Source organism: Bactrocera dorsalis, chromosome 3, assembly GCF_023373825.1.
Source record: "Bactrocera dorsalis isolate Fly_Bdor chromosome 3, ASM2337382v1, whole genome shotgun sequence".
Classification (NCBI taxonomy): Eukaryota; Metazoa; Arthropoda; class Insecta; order Diptera; family Tephritidae; genus Bactrocera; species Bactrocera dorsalis.
In genome coordinates this window covers 45,566,278-45,582,061 of record NC_064305.1, presented here as the reverse complement: position 1 = coordinate 45,582,061, position 15,784 = coordinate 45,566,278, and the positions used below count along the sequence as shown (strand labels likewise).

The window sequence follows — 15,784 nt, the reverse complement described above, 5'->3', positions numbered from 1 at the left end:
CGACGTTCGCCTTACACCCAGGCAGCTTTCATCGCCACCAACGTCCCAATTAGTGAGAAGATAAAAATTGCGGATTCCATCACCGGATTTCTGGCTTTGAAAGACGGCCACGTGTGTAGCATTAGCTCATTAGCTTAGAAATTCAGCCATCGAGAGAAATTTCTGAACTACGAGCTGAAATTGCCACCTTGTCAAAGCACGTCAGTTTACTTCGCACTTCGCAGAGATTTTCCGACATTTGAGGATGTTTTGAGTTTGCTGAATATCCGATACCACTTGGTACTATGGTTTTCTACTGCCGCTGGGATTTTTTCACGCAAATTTTCATCTGCTAAAACTCGCCAGAGCACTTATTATCGAGAACTGATAGCACTGCATCTTGTTGTTCGCCACTTTCGTTACACGATCGAAGGACGTGCTTGTCATGTGTACATAGATCATAAACCCCTTAATTTTTGCTTTTCGTCAGTCGCTACACAAGGCGACAGACTTACAAGTCATGGTAAAGGTGAAGAGAATGTCGTCGCTGATATTTTTTCACGAATAGCTGACTTCGGCTGCAATCAATTACGAAGAGTTAGCCGAGGATTAAGTCCAGGATTGAGAATTAAATTCATATCTCAAAGGTATAATTCATCATTATCCCAAGCTAAAGAAATTTGATTTACCTTTCAGTTCCAACAGAGTCTTTTGCGTTTCCATCTATTTGTAACATCGAAGTTTCGCTCAGCATTTCTGCAATCAACACACAATTTGTCGCATCATGGCATACACGCTACTACAAAACTAATGGTCGAGTGATTTGTTTAATCCAATATTCAACGTGACAGCAAGTTATTTGCTAAGAACTGATTGGGTTCGACACAACAAGAGTGTACTACAGCGCCGAAACCTGCTCAGTCAGCGTTTCGGGCACTTACACATCAACATAGTGGTCCGTTTCCGTTGTCGAAAGACAATAGATTCACCCAATGGCCAGAGGCTTTACCAATACTCACAATGACGGCACCGGTAATTGCTACGGCCTTGCCTAATGGCTGGATTCCGCGTTTTGCTATTGGCCGTCAATTTGAGAGCGCGTTGTTCCAGCAACTGTTCCAATGTCTCGGTATTTCACATTTACGAACAACACCATACCACCCGCAATGCAATTCCCTAATTGAGTGACACCGCACATTAAAAACTTCGATTCCGTGCTATAATGCAGATCAGTGGATGTCATATCTACCAATTATTTTATTTTACGTGCAACCTTTAGGAAGGACATGGGATGTACTCTTTCGGAGCTTGTTTACGGCACAACGCTTCGCTTGCTTTCGGATTTTATCATCGAATACAACAGCAAGCCAAACGAGTTAGAGACAATAAAAGAACTACGTGGCATCATGCAAGAGCTACAACCCGTCGATACTTCTTGGCATACCCAACAAAACCGTTCGGTCACAGCAAGCTGGAATCAAGCCACTAGTCGAAGTCAACGCCAGCAAAGTCAAGCCCTCGATCGCCTAAATCCCGCCTTCATCGCACCATCTACGGCTCTCTAGGAAGGGGGCGCTGTGGCGAAGTCACCCTATGTGCAGTGCAACTCTGACAAAGGCTTAAAAATGCAACTAGAAAATAACTAATCCGGCAACCCTTATTTTACTATTTCTTTTTTGTAAAGCTAATAATCTTTTCTGGTGCTAATCACCAGGTGTGTTCGTTGTTTCCAAGTTGTTTTTTTTTAATATCATAAATATTAAATAAATAAGATAATTAGACGGTATACATATGTATGTAAATCAAAAATTAACAAATAAAAAAGGGTTCGAGTGTAAACGATCATTTTATTCTCTGCCGACTTGCAAAGATCGAAGGCGGTGCTTTCAGATGCTGAAAAACTTTATGACAAAATATGTTGCATAAGAATTCAACACATCTTATTCGAAGAAACGGGATGAATTACAATTAGATTTGGTATCTAATTTACATATATTATTGGTCATGGTTATAGTCTGATTTTTTAAGCGGAAGATAGATTTTCTAAAGACCAAAATTTTGCAAAGTTTAATTAAAATAACACCATTAACTCTTGGTTAATAATCTGTAAAATGTAGAAGTAAAATTTAATTTAAAATTTTTATAATTACATATATGGCAAATGGTGTGAATAAACTACGATTATGCCCAAATTTATAACGTGAAATATGAGTTTAAGGATAACCTTATGCCCTAAATTTAGTTAAAATTGGTTCAGTAGTTATTGAGATATGGGATTTCACCTAAAGGTGCGCGGTGCCACACCGATTGTGTAATTTTGATACGGATCCTATGAAGGATATATAGTTATAGTTATAGTTTTGTATCTTAACTTTCGGATTAGTTATGGGGTTTTATAAGTTTTTGCTTAACGGTGTTTTGTGGGACCGATTTCGACATCTACAATACCAACAACAATTTTACAAACAACCATTATACCAAAAATTTGCACAAGTATCCTATGTTAATTTCAAACCATTAGGAATATGTGTAAAACGTTTGATGATGATCAGTTAAGCAATTAAGCATAACAAATTTACATTCACATTTATAAAATACCAGGCTGTCTGCAGTATACATTAATATTTTTAAACAGAGTGCGCCAAACCCTACTATGATCTCCTATACAATATACAAATTTTGTAGGGGAAGGTGGGGAATGTTGGGCAGTTGGGGAAGCGCGATATTTTTTTCCCTAGTATAGGTTGACAGCTGCAACCAACTGTCATCGGCTCGTCTCATACTAAGCTCAGTTTCTATATAGCACTCGAGCTGTGAACACGTGTTATAACCTCCCTGCGACAACAAAAAGAAATTCGACACTACGAAAGTTTTTTTTCAACTCTGTGTACAGTTGATTTTTTTCACATTTTCTAATAAATTCATCCAGGTAAATATGTTTATAATATTAGTTGAGCCTTTAGCCTTCGACACACAAAAGAAATTTTGCATGAATTTACATTGTGTTCATTATCCACCGCCATTTTGCAAATATGAGCGTTTGGGGAATTACGGGGAATGTCGGGCCACATAGTTTTTTACATTTGACATGCTAACTTCATATATTTGACGTGTATAAGTGATTTTTCGTGCAGAATTTCAACAACACAATAGTTTTTCAACATTTCCTGATAGTTTCGTGCTCCGAAAAATTTTTTTTAGTCATTATGCCGCGGTACTATCCCAAACAAGAGAAAATTTTTGATTTCGACAACATTTTGGAGGCAATCAAGTCGGTGAAAATACATCACAACAGCGTTCGACAATCTGCGACGGCACACAAAATTCCGAGGACCAACCTGATGCGTTATATTGCAGCATTTGATGGTGCGAGCATCGACGTTACTACTGCCAATGCCGATGTAATGAAGAATTTGCTGGCTGAAAGCACGACGATGGGCACAAAAACAGTGAGTTCTGCTGGTTTCTTTCTTTTTCTTTCATCGAATAATAAATAATTTTTTTTTTATTTCAGATCTTCAACATCGAACAAGAGAAGGCGCTGATAAGCTACATTCTCCAGGCCAGCGACATCAACTATGGAATTAGTTTGATGGAGCTTCGTAAGCTCGCGTATGAATTTGCTCGGAAAGTTGGCGCGTCCGGATCCATGGAACGACAATCAACAGGCGAGTAAGGATTGGTAGTTGGCGTTCATGAAACGCCACAAAAATTTGTCACTGCGAACACCAGAGCAAGTAAGCCAGAGCCGTGCGAAGCGATTCAACAAAGAGAATGTCGATGCATTCTTTGCCAACCTTTCTCGGTAAGACGCCGTTTGAACCTCACCGAATATGGAACATGGATGAAACCGGGTGCCCGACCGTGCCAACCAGACCTGTCAAAACCATCGCGCGCAAAGGACAAAAGCAGGTCGGCTCTTCAATATCTGCCGAAAAAGGCACCAATGTGTCTTTGGCTTTGGCCGTCAGCGCTAGTGGCCAGTCTATACCGCCATTCTTCCTCTTTCGCCGAGTCAACATGAAAGAGATTTTTATGACTCATGCGAGTCATGGCGCTGTTGGTGTTGCGAACGGTTCTGGTTACATGAACTCTGACGTATTCCCTTAATTCATGCGTCATTTCATCAAGCACACCGGTGCTAATGCCGATTCGCCAACCATGTTGCTGCTGGACAACCACGGTTCGCATTTATCGATCGAGGCGATAGATTTGGCGTTGGATCATGGCATCACGTTGCTGTCTTTTCCGCCGAAATGCACGCACAAAATGCAGCCGCTAGATGTTGCGGTATTTGCACCATTTAAAGGTATGATGACCGTGAAGCATGATGCATGGAAAAAGTCCAACATTGGTGTCACTTTCGATCTGCACCATGTGCCGCTCCTTGTCAATCAGTGCCTCGATGTTATGTTAACGCCGAAAACCATCAAATCCGGCTTCCGAACAACTGGTATCTACCCGTTCAAGACGCAAATTTTCACTGAAGTTGACTTTGTCGCTTCGGAACTGAGCGGCGAAAATTTGTTCGGTGACGAAGAGAAAGACGCCGACAATCAACGTCGAGTTCTTGCCTCTGGTGATGCCATTGTGACTGCTGCGAATGAGGAGGTGTCAACGTCGGAGGCATCGGCCCCAGCTTCAACAAGTGATGCTGCATCATCGTCGTTGTCTCTTGTTTCGGCTCCACAGCTCCGTGATGCATTGAAATTGGTTGGCCCGTTGAAATTGGGCACACCTGCGCCGAAATCAAAACGTGGCCGCAAGACAATGGAGTCAACGATTTTGACATCGCCTGAGGTTGTCGCAGATCTGCGTGACAAGGCCGAAAAAAAGCGGCAAAAATTGACGAAGGCAGCCGATGAACCAGCAGCCAAGAAGCAAAAAGGCCGTGGCAAATCGAAGACGCCACGGAAGAGAAGCCCGTCTCCGACCGAAACCGACATCGAAGAGGACTTCGATTTTTGCACGATTTGTAGATGATGATGTGGTGGGCATCATGCCGATGTGTTGAAAATAAGGTGTGTAGTGTGGGATGAAAATATGATGCACATAATGCCAATGTGTTGAGTATGGTGTGTGTAGTGTGGGGTGAAGATGTAGTGTGTATGTGTGGGGCGTTAGCCATCCAGGCCCCCTTAAACGACTGTTTAGCCTAGAAGGCGCTGCAGATGTTGCAGCGTTGCCACAACTCTGCTCAGCCCCGTAGATCGACGAGGTGGTGGTCCAGGCTGCCGACGCCGCAACGAGGTTCCGCTACGCTGGGGTGCGCCACGAGCTGCGGATTGGAATCGGAGTATGCGGCCGCGATGGATGGGTGGCCGATTCACTTCGCGAGCCGCGCTGCGTTGTAGCAGCGTGTGATGCGGCCTGTGGCATATTTGACACAGCCCTCGTGACTCACACTCCGGAGACACATGTGTATGTGACAGGCAATTGTGGCAATGCCCGTGTGTCTGGGCAACTTGTTGTCGTTGCATAAGTCGCATACCCCTAAATATCCCACAATGATGCAGGCGATGTGGGCGCCGACAGATGGGGCACCTTAGGGTTTCCGAAGTCCGTAATAGGTGTGATGGTGGTCGAGTGCCACCACGAGGTACGGATGGAAGAACCGCTGAAGGCGCGGTTGCCGGTACAGGTGCTGGCATTGTTGCAACCACAGTTCGGGGCGATGGTGTGGGCCCGGTGCGTGGCGCATTGGTAGCCCGAGCGGTTGGCGTGGTTGTCACTGGCGTATGTACCTCCATCGTAATCTATACAGAGAAGATTCTTGATTGTTAATCTATCATACACTGAGCTATGGGCCATCGTGCCACGATATGTGGCTTGAATGGGTCGTCGTATTGAACAACCGTTTCTAGTAGTTTTCTTTGTTATTTGCTTGCGGAATATTAATTTTAACGGTTGGTATTAGCGCGTTTCTCGATTTTTTTTAACGTATTATTTAATTAGTTGTTGTATAGCGGGAACATCGGCTTATTGTTTGCGGTTGATTTCGGTTTTATTATACGGATATACGCGTTTTCGCTATTATCTGCGGTTGGTAGGAAGCACAGTTTAACGAGCGGTCTGGTCAGTGTTCCGTTTTGAGTACGGAGATCAACTACTCGGATATGACCGTCGGAGCCGTGATGTAGCCTTCTCTATGCGGCCAAGCCGCCACTCAGTAGGGGGTAGACAATCATCATGAATGAGGACGCAGTCTCCAAGTTTAGGCGCTTGTTCAGGAGTCTTCCAACGGTATCTTTTGTGGAGATCCTTTATGTACTCGTTCCAGCGGCGGCTGAAATCATGATGCAGAATTTTAATTCGTTCCCATCGATTTAATAGGGATAGCGACTCCCCGCCTGGCTCAGGAATGGCCAGGATGGGTGCTCCTTTTAGAAAATGCCCTGGAGTTAAGGCGGTGAAATCTGAGGGGTCTTGCGATAGTACTGTGAGTGGCCGTGAATAGAGAACGGCTTCCATTCGATTTAATAACGTCGTGAACTCTTCGTAATTGAATTTATAATTTACAGCTACCCGTTTGAAATGGGATTTGAAGCTTTTTACCGCGGATTCCCATAAACCGCCCATATGAGGCGCGCTTGGGGGTATAAATTGCCAGTTGATATCTTGAGGGGCGTACTTTTGTACGATGTCGGTATCATCCAATAATGTGTAAAAGGTGGCGATTTTTCGACCTTCTGGGGCGATAATGTTGCGCATGGGGGATTGTGGCCAAGAAACAGGAGATTCTATCAACCATCGGGAGCCATTCCACCAGAGGGTGGTAGTGGCAAGGTACAGTGGCTTGCACTCTCTTGTATCTAGATCGGCAGGATTGTCAGCACTGGCTACGTGACGCCAAGTGGCTGATCCCACTAGGTCAAGAATTTGAGACGTTAGGTTAGAAATATACGTCTTCCATGCATGTGGTGGTCTTTCCCACCAGGATAGTACAATTTCTGAATCGGACCACATATATGGTTTACATTTTGTCATGTTTAAATGCATTTGCACCATGGCTACTAATTTGGTAAGTAGCAGTGCGCCACATAACTCAAATCGTGGGAGACTTATAGGTTTTAAAGGTGCCACCTTTGCTTTTGCTACTAATAAGTGGCTTGTGGTCGTGGTGTCACTTTGCGTGCGCACATATGTAGATAGAAGCGCAGTATGCCTTTTCAGAGGCGTCACAGAAGCCATGTAATTCGACTGATTGAGGGAGGAATTTGCCCATCGCGGAATTTGAATCTGAGAAATATCATTCAGATTACTTCCGAACTGAGACCATTTTTCTAAGCGAAGAGGTTTCACTTGTTCGTCCCAGTCGGTTCCATCTAGCCATAACTCTTGTATTAAGATTTTCGCTTGTATCATAATTGGCGAAAGCCATCCAGCGGGGTCGAAAAGTTTTGCCACCGAGGATAGAATCTGTCTTTTTGTGATGGCTGAAAATGCGGATATGGACTCTTTCGTGTATGAGAACTAGTCCGATATCGCATTCCATTGGATGCCTAGTGTTTTTATTGTACTTTCCTTTTCAAATGTAAGGAAATTAGTGTCCAACAAATTTTCGTTTAGAATATTTTTGGAAACCCTGCGGATTTGAGACCTTTAATTACCTGTGATAAGGCCTCGTATGCTTGTGGAAAAGTGTGACTTCCAGACAAAATATCGTCTACATACGTTTGAGTTTTCCACACTTCGATTGCCAAAGGAAATTCTGACCTTGTGTTGTCTGCCAATTCGTGGAGTGTTCGAATAGCTAAATATGGTGCACAGTTAACGCCAAATGTAACTGTTTTTAGTTTGAAGTCGTGTAAAGGACTGGTGGGGGATCTTCGGAACATAATACGTCGTCTTGGTCGTCTTTATGTACGACTATTTGCCGATACATTTTTTCAACATCCCCATTGAATACGTATTTGAATATACGCCAATTTAATGTGAGAAGCATTAAATCTGGTTGGAGTGTGGGTCCCGTAAATAGGATATCATTTAGGGAATTCCCTGAACTAGTGGTTTTCGAGTCATTAAAAACAACTCTTACTTTTGTTGTTTTTTGTCTGGCTTCACTACTGCGTGATGTGGCAGATAAAAGGAGCAGTATTTGCCGTTGACGATTTTCTCCCCTGGGGTTACTTCTTCCATGTGATCTAAATGTAGGTATTCTTCTAACACACCATCATATTCAGATTTGAGTTCACCTTTTTTAAGTAGGTTTCTTTCCATACTTAGAAACTGCTGTATTGCAGAGGTGCGCGAGTGACCTAAGGCGAGTGAGTTAGAGTTATCTGTGGTATGAGATCGCTGCCTAATAGAAGATCTATTTGAGCGGGAGTTTTGCAGTTTGGGTCTGCTAGCTTTAGGTGTGAAACCTTTTGCCAATGCTGGCTATTTACGTGATAGCTGGGTAACATATTGGTTAATTGGGGTAAGACAATAGCTTCTGCTTGTATGCGCTTATCCGCTTTGAGGAAAAAGAGGGTAATGGGGCAGATTTTATTTGAGTTTTGAACAACTCTTCCGCCCAATCCCGCGATTTCAAAGTTGGCCAGTTTTGTTGGTATCTGTAGCCTGTTTTGAGCCCTAGACCCTATAAATTATCGTTGTGATCCTTGGTCTATTAAGGCTCTGAGTTTAAACAGTTCTCCTCGGTGTTCGATAGAGACAACTGCTGTCGGTAATAGTACCCTACTGTGATTTTCGCTATGTAGCGTTTGGGTTTTTAACGCCTTTGAGCAGCATGGTGCTTCTTGGCAGTTTTCAGATTTTGTTGTTCGTTTTTCGTTTGCATTGCTTGGGGGTGAGCTGGAAAAATTGGTTATATGTAACATAGAATGATGTCTTTTATGGCAGTAAACGCAATTAAATTTGCTTTCGCAATCTTTAAGCGTATGCGCATGTGACAGACAGTTGGTACATAATTTTTTCGTTCTTATGAAATTGTTTCGATCGCTAACATTCATTTTTTTTGAATTTTTCGCATGATTTTAGTTTGTGACCTCCTCTACAAAGTTCGCATGACGTGTGCTTATATTGTTCGGATGTGAACGACTGATTTTTAAAAAAAGCTTCTATTTAAATTATTGTGGCTACTTGCTTGTGGTCTATTGAAGCTTCTATTGAGGTCGTTTTGAACATTTTTCGGTCTGACTATTTTTTTATCTACCCTTTCTGCAATCTCATATTGGGTAGTAAGAAGTTCTTTCTTTTGCTGCTACGTTGGGCACTTTCTTCGCGATGAGAGCGATTGCTCCCACAAAAGTAACGATTTTTCTGGTAATGCAACTGTGCATATATTTACCAGAATGGGGTCCCAAATATCTGTGGGAATATTCTGTGTCGATAAAACCGACAAACAATTTGAAACAGTGGATTGAAGCTTTATGAACTCTTCACTTGTTTCTTTCTGAAGTTTTGGTAAATTCATTAATATCGTCACCTGTTTATCGACCAATATTCTCTCGTTTTCATAACGTGCTTTTGGAGCTTCCCAAGCAAAATTAAAATTTTCGTCAATGAGAGCGAACTGTTTCACTATTACGCCTGCCTGACCTTTGGTTTTGTATCTGAGGTGATACAATTTCTGCGCTTGTGATAATTTAGGATGGTTTATGTACACAGCTGTAAACATGTCCCGGGAGGACGGCCACTGTTCATAACCACCATGAAATATATCTGTGTCGCATACTGGCACTTTAAGGTGAATGCCTGAACTTGCCTCTTGGGCTTGTCTTTGTGGCAGCTCTACTCTCGGTTGTGGAGTAGATGCAATTGCTCTAAATAGCTTTAGTTGATCAGAAATCATTGCCTTTGTGTCTTCGAGCTGGTCTAGGCAGTATTCATACTTGGAGTAAGCCGAGGATTTAAAATTTTCTGGTAGATCTGAGTCGTCAGATTCTACGATTGCGTCATATGCCGCTTGGAGACGCGTTCACAAATTGTCTAAATTGTCTTTTTTGATTTCTAAGACCGATTCAGAATTGTCTTGAATCGGTGAAGATGAAAATCGAGTGCAGTATCGTATCAAACTGTCACTCTCAGCAGTGAATTTTGTATAAGAAATATCTTTACCCTTCTTTAGTTTTGTAGCACTTTGCTTTGAGCGTGCAGCTTCTGCCAGTGTACACGGACTTTTTTCGTCTGAAATCATTTTTGGAACTTTTAGCAGCTGAGTTGTTTTAGATTCCTTTGAGTCTGAGCTCATTTAAAATATGTATACAATAAACTCTTTGAAGCAATTATAACAGACGACATAACCTTCCGGATCTCTCCACTAATTTCTTGTTCTCAGCACGGTTTTCGTAAAGGGAAATCTACAATAACTAACTTGCTTGAATTTGTATCACATGTATCAGCTGGCTTTAGGGAGAGTAAGAATACTGATGTTATATACACAGATTTCAGTAAAGCTTTTGATAAAGTAAACCATTCAATTCTTTTGAATAAACTCGATCTTCTTGGTTTTCAACCAATATTTCTAAAATGGGTTGCTTCTTATCTTAGCAATAGAATACAACATGTCTTATTTAACTATACTTTTTCTGACATAATCAATGTTCCTTCAGGCGTTCCACAAGGTAGCCATCTTGGTCCAATTCTGTTCTTGTTATTTATTAATGACATATCATCTCTTGTTAAGTTTTCAAAAGTCTTATTATATGCTGGCTATGTAAAACTTTTTAAAACGTATACTTCAAACAACGAAAGATGCCAGTTGCAAACAGACTTAAACAACCTAGTTTCTTGGTGTGATAGAAATGACATGCCATTGAACCTTAAAAAATGTAAAACAATGTGCTTTTCACGTAGATCTGTAGACTCTACTTCATACGCAATACAAAACTTTAGGTTGGAGCAAGTATGCAGTTTTGTAGATCTGGGAGTAACTATGGACCCCAAACTCAATTTTAATCACGTATCTTCCACGGTTTTTAAAGCTAAAGGCGCTCTTAGTTTTGTTAAACGTTGGTCTAAAGAATTTAGATATCCGCTTACCACAAAAAATCTTTTTACATCTTTGGTGAGGCCTATATTAGAGTATGCTTCTGTGGTTTGGAACCCTAGTTACCAAGTCCATTCGGATAAGTTAGAGCCCGTTCAAAAACAATTCTTACTTTTTGCCTTAAATCATTTGCATTGGGATTCCAGTTTAGATCTTCCCCCTTACACTAACCGTCTTAAACTTATAAATCTCCCGACACTCGCTAGTCGTAGGGAGATGCTTGGTATAATATTTCTTGTAAAACTCTTGAATGGGTCAGTCTGTAGTTCATCTCTCTTATCTGATATTAATTTTAACGTCCCCGCTCGCTCTACTAGGCAGTTTAGACCCTTATTTTTTAAATTTTCTAGAACAATTTTGAGTTAAACGAACCATTCCGCCGTATATGTCATAATTTCAATTTTCATTCCAGCACATTTGATTTAACAGACTCACTTTTTACAATTAAAACAATTATTTTATCTACTCTTAACAAGTAACATTTAAAAATAATAAACTTTAATTTAATTCTTAATTTTGGCTGTTGAAATTTTTGTTTCTGTAGCTGAGCAGCTTAAGATCGCAACGCTTAAAACTCTCTTGCCTTTTATGACTCGGCTAATTCCGCTCGTTCGCGGATTGCGCCCCACGCGTCGGTTGGGCGGGAAGAGGGTAACCGTTGGGTATTATTATTATTATTATTAAATCAAAACGTCTTAGTGAAAACTAGACTTGTAGATGTTTTGAAAATATTTCGTATATTAAATGTTGAATAGAAGACTCTTTTGTATGTAAGAGTTTCAAAAAAAACATCAATAAAAGCAATGGATTTTCAATAAGCTAAGATTTCAAAATATTTTCGTATATATAGTATATGTATGTATTTATGTATATAATTAGACGAGAACTCTTTTAGGTAAATAAGAGTTTTGTACGAAATTGAAATATAGAGAACGCTTTACGTATGCGCAGTCGCGAACTCTTTTAAGTTAATAAGAGTTTTAAAAGGAAGTAAATAATTAATCGCTTAAATTTGATTTAATTATTTTTAAATGACCGGAAATTATTTTAAGTATTTTATTTTTCTGTGTATATTTCTTTTATATACGCTTTATGTCCAAATGTCCTATAGGGTATACCTATATGTGGATATTTTATTTGTTATGTGCTAATGAGCGCTCGTATTAGAGATCACTGCACTTTGTACATATGCATGTATGTACATATATATTACGCTTTGGTTTTTTACACAATCCTGCTTGGATTTGTTAGACGAAAACCAAGAGGTATCGCGGAATATATGCCAATGTGGACTTTGAAGCAGAGAGCGTTCTACATATGCGACAATACACTTAAGTACAAATATTTAAGTATGTTATAAACCCTTTTATGTTATAACTATTGTTATATTAGATTTGTATCCGATGTCGATCGGGTATATTTTTCCGTATATATGGTATATTTATATGCGTCCGCATGTGCATATATGTATATATATACGTATGTATATATGTATGTTCGTAAGAAAAGACCACGAAAAGAGAATTAACCGGTAGTTTTCTCAAATTCAATTATTTGTATGTATATACTCGTATATGTATATATATAATTTGTATAACTGCGCCACATGCAAATTAATTATGTCGTTTGTGTTTGGGCAACTACGGGCAACTGCCCGTGGTCAACTGCCCGTGGTCAACTGCCGGTAGGCAACTGCCTCGTTTTCTTTATTATTCTTTCTTAAATACAATATATTGCTTAAGCCTAGATACAAATATTAATCTTACATTCTAGAAAGTATATCTACAATCCACTTGAGATAGGACATATATTACAAGTGGGAAGATTCATCTTACAATCTATGAGTTACATTTTTGGACCAGCTAAGGCGGACAGTATTAGCAAAGTACCATATGGGTTACATATTTATAACAGATATAGAATATGTTCATGTAATCTGAACTGGTGGTATTAACTTACACATATGTATATATGTATAGGGTGATTTTTTAAGAGCTTGATAACTTTTTTTTAAAAAAAAACGCATAAAATTTGCAAAATCTCATCGGTTCTTTATTTGAAACGTTAGATTGGTTCATGACATTTACTTTTTGAAGATAATTTCATTTAAATGTTGACCGCGGCTGCGTCTTAGGTGGTCCATTCGGAAAGTCCAATTTTGGGCAACTTTTTCGAGCATTTCGGCCGGAATAGCCCGAATGTTGTCTTCCAAAGCTGGAATAGTTGCTGGCTTATTTCTGTAGACTTTAGACTTGACGTAGCCCCACAAAAAATAGTCTAAAGGCGTTAAATCGCATGATCTTGGTGGCCAACTTACGGGTCCATTTCTTGAGATGAATTGTTGTCCGAAGTTTTCCCTCAAAATGGCCATAGAATCGCGAGCTGTGTGGCATGTAGCGCCATCTTGTTGAAACCACATGTCAACCAAGTTCAGTTCTTCCATTTTTGGCAACAAAAAGTTTGTTAGCATCGAACGATAGCGATCGCCATTCACCGTAACGTTGCGTCCAACAGCATCTTTGAAAAAATACGGTCCAATGATTCCACCAGCGTACAAACCACACCAAACAGTGCATTTTTCGGGATGCATGGGCAGTTCTTGAACGGCTTCTGGTTGCTCTTCACCCCAAATGCGGCAATTTTGCTTATTTACGTAGCCATTCAACCAGAAATGAGCCTCATCGCTGAACAAAATTTGTCGATAAAAAAGCGCGAAACACATTTCGAACCGAACACTGATTTTGGTAATAAAATTCAATGATTTGCAAGCGTTGCTCGTTAGTAAGTCTATTCATGATGAAATGTCAAAGCATACTGAGCATCTCTCTCTTTGACACCATGTCTAAAACCCCACGTGATCTGTCAAATACTAATGCATGAAAATCCTAACCTCAAAAAAATCACCCGTTACATATGTATGTATGTATTTATAATATAAAGATGTTATTTTAACATACATATGCTTTTATTCTTATTTTTGCTTACGATTGCCGTAGCTTATTTTAAGCAATCCGGCTTATACTTGATTAAGTACAGGGGGTATTGCTGGAAAATTGTGCAAGTCAATACTTAAATTTTTTTTGTTTTGTTTTTGGGATAGTTTTTGTGTTATAATAACACAACGGTAAGCATTTACCGGCAATCAATAATCCGCTATATACAATATCAAACTGCTTTGTTTGCGGTTTCTCGGTTTCTACCCGAAAATAAATCGGTTACCGAAAACAGTTTGATAACGGTTTTCTGTTCTTTTTTGACCGGAATTTTGGTCAGACCACAATTTAAAAATTTTTTGTTTTTGAATTTTAAACATACATATACATATGTATAAAAAGATATAGATATTGATAGGAAACGATACCACTCATTTTGATTTCCGCCAGGAGCTTTTGGGGATAATATTTGAGTGAGTGAATGTACCTGAATTTGCGTGTGCCTGTGCCTGTGCTTGTGCCTGTTGTTCCTCTCCCCAGTCCTTTTGGTGCTGGCGTAGTTGTTGTGTTTCCTTGTTCCTCTTTTGTCTCGTTTTGGGTTTCGTTTTCACAGCAATGTGAAATTTATTTGTTGTCTCCACTTTTTCCGTCTGCGCACCACAACTTTGTCACCTCACTTTTTCCCTTTGGTTTTTTTTTGTTTTACCATACATACATGTGAGTATTTAACGTTTAGCACCGCACTTTTGTTCACCTTTTTCACACTTTTGTTAATTTTCTTTCTTTTTCACACTTTGCTACCACTGTTTTCTCTCAAATTAGTTTTTTTCCTTTTTTTTTCTTTTCCCTCACCACAGGCTTTCTTTTTGTTTTTTTCTTTTTCCCAATTCTATACTTATTTTTCTCCCAACGGCTTTTTTAGCTGTCACCACCGTATTTTACCAGCATATTTCACAGTTTTCACAATTTTTCCGTTTTTTTCTCACTTAGTCCGCCGGTTTTCCAAAATTTTTCTTACAGCTTTCACAATTTTCCTTATTTTATTCTTTTTTTCAGTTAGTTACTTTTCCGCTATTTTGTATTATAGCTTTCACAATTTGTCCGTTCTTTTTTTTTAATTTGCATTTTCACTTAGCCACTGCCGTTTTGTTTGTACAGAGGTTTTCATAAGATTTTTTGTTTTGATGTTATTACCGCGTCGGCGCGTCACCGCGATTGACTTTTTTTATTATTATTATTTTTTTTTTTTTGATTTGTGTCACCACAAGTGCCGTCCGGTACGGCTCGAATGACCATATATAAAATATTGCAAACACTACCGGTACTCACCTTTTTGACTCGTAGAGTTGGACTCGAAAAATAGAAAAGTAGCTCAGAAGCTCATTTAGCCACTTGGAAAAAATTCTTGAAAAATGCTTTTTTTTCGACCTCCTAACTGTATATAACCCTTTAAGATTATTTGTGATTAAAACAAATAAGATTTAATCTAAGCATATATGAATATATATTTGGAATTAACTTCAAAATCTAATAACTTACGATTGTGGTATGCACCCTATCGAAAATCCAACCAGTGCACGCAATATGATAAGCCAAGTAAAAGTAGGTGCCACAGAACTTAGTAAGCTGTACAATACAAGCAGAACACCACAAAAAGTTAAGGCCTGAAATAAAATAAGATGATTATTAGTGTATTTTATATCGATCAAATAAATTTCAAAACAATATACGTAAAGGATTAAAACCATTTTTATACTCTTGCAACCAGTTGCTACAGAGTATTATAGTTTTGTTGTACGAATCACCTAAAACTAAGCGAGATAGATATAGGGTTACAAACATATATATAAATGATCAGGATGACGAGAAAAGTTGA

General features: G+C 39.6%; 3 protein-coding genes across 20 annotated transcripts in view; 1 reads left to right on the top strand and 2 right to left on the bottom strand.

The window, feature by feature from the left end:
- LOC125777141 (uncharacterized) overlaps window positions 1-15,441 on the bottom strand; it is a 67,565-nt gene extending 52,124 nt beyond the window's left edge. The window contains exon 1 of the mRNA XM_049451387.1: window positions 13,866-15,441. The gene's annotated coding sequence lies outside the window, so the exon portion shown is untranslated. The remainder of the gene's footprint in view (window positions 1-13,865) is intronic.
- LOC115066185 (synaptic vesicle 2-related protein) overlaps window positions 1-15,784 on the bottom strand; it is a 795,221-nt gene that overhangs the window by 500,601 nt on the left and 278,836 nt on the right. For all 18 annotated transcript variants that reach the window (XR_007422134.1, XR_007422133.1, XM_049451314.1 and 15 more), the window contains one exon: window positions 15,448-15,572. Coding sequence is in view for 16 of the 18 variants with exons in the window: in XM_049451314.1 (XP_049307271.1) it covers window positions 15,448-15,572 (125 nt within the window). In the remaining 2 variants the exon portion in view is untranslated. The remainder of the gene's footprint in view (window positions 1-15,447; window positions 15,573-15,784) is intronic.
- Window positions 1,258-4,552, top strand: LOC125777192 (uncharacterized). The gene is made up of 2 exons (XM_049451466.1): window positions 1,258-3,428; window positions 3,494-4,552. Exons 1-2 carry the CDS (start codon window positions 3,186-3,188, stop codon window positions 3,653-3,655), a joined length of 405 nt encoding a protein of 134 aa, XP_049307423.1. The 5' UTR covers window positions 1,258-3,185; the 3' UTR covers window positions 3,656-4,552.

Excerpts from the sequence above, each read along its gene's own strand:
- LOC125777192 (XM_049451466.1), top strand. The coding sequence starts at position 3,186 with ATGCCGCGGTACTATCCCAAACAAGAGAAAATTTTTGATTTCGACAAC. Across the intron at positions 3,429-3,493 it reads CGACGATGGGCACAAAAACA|ATCTTCAACATCGAACAAGA; the intron begins GTGAGTTCTGCT and ends TTTTTATTTCAG.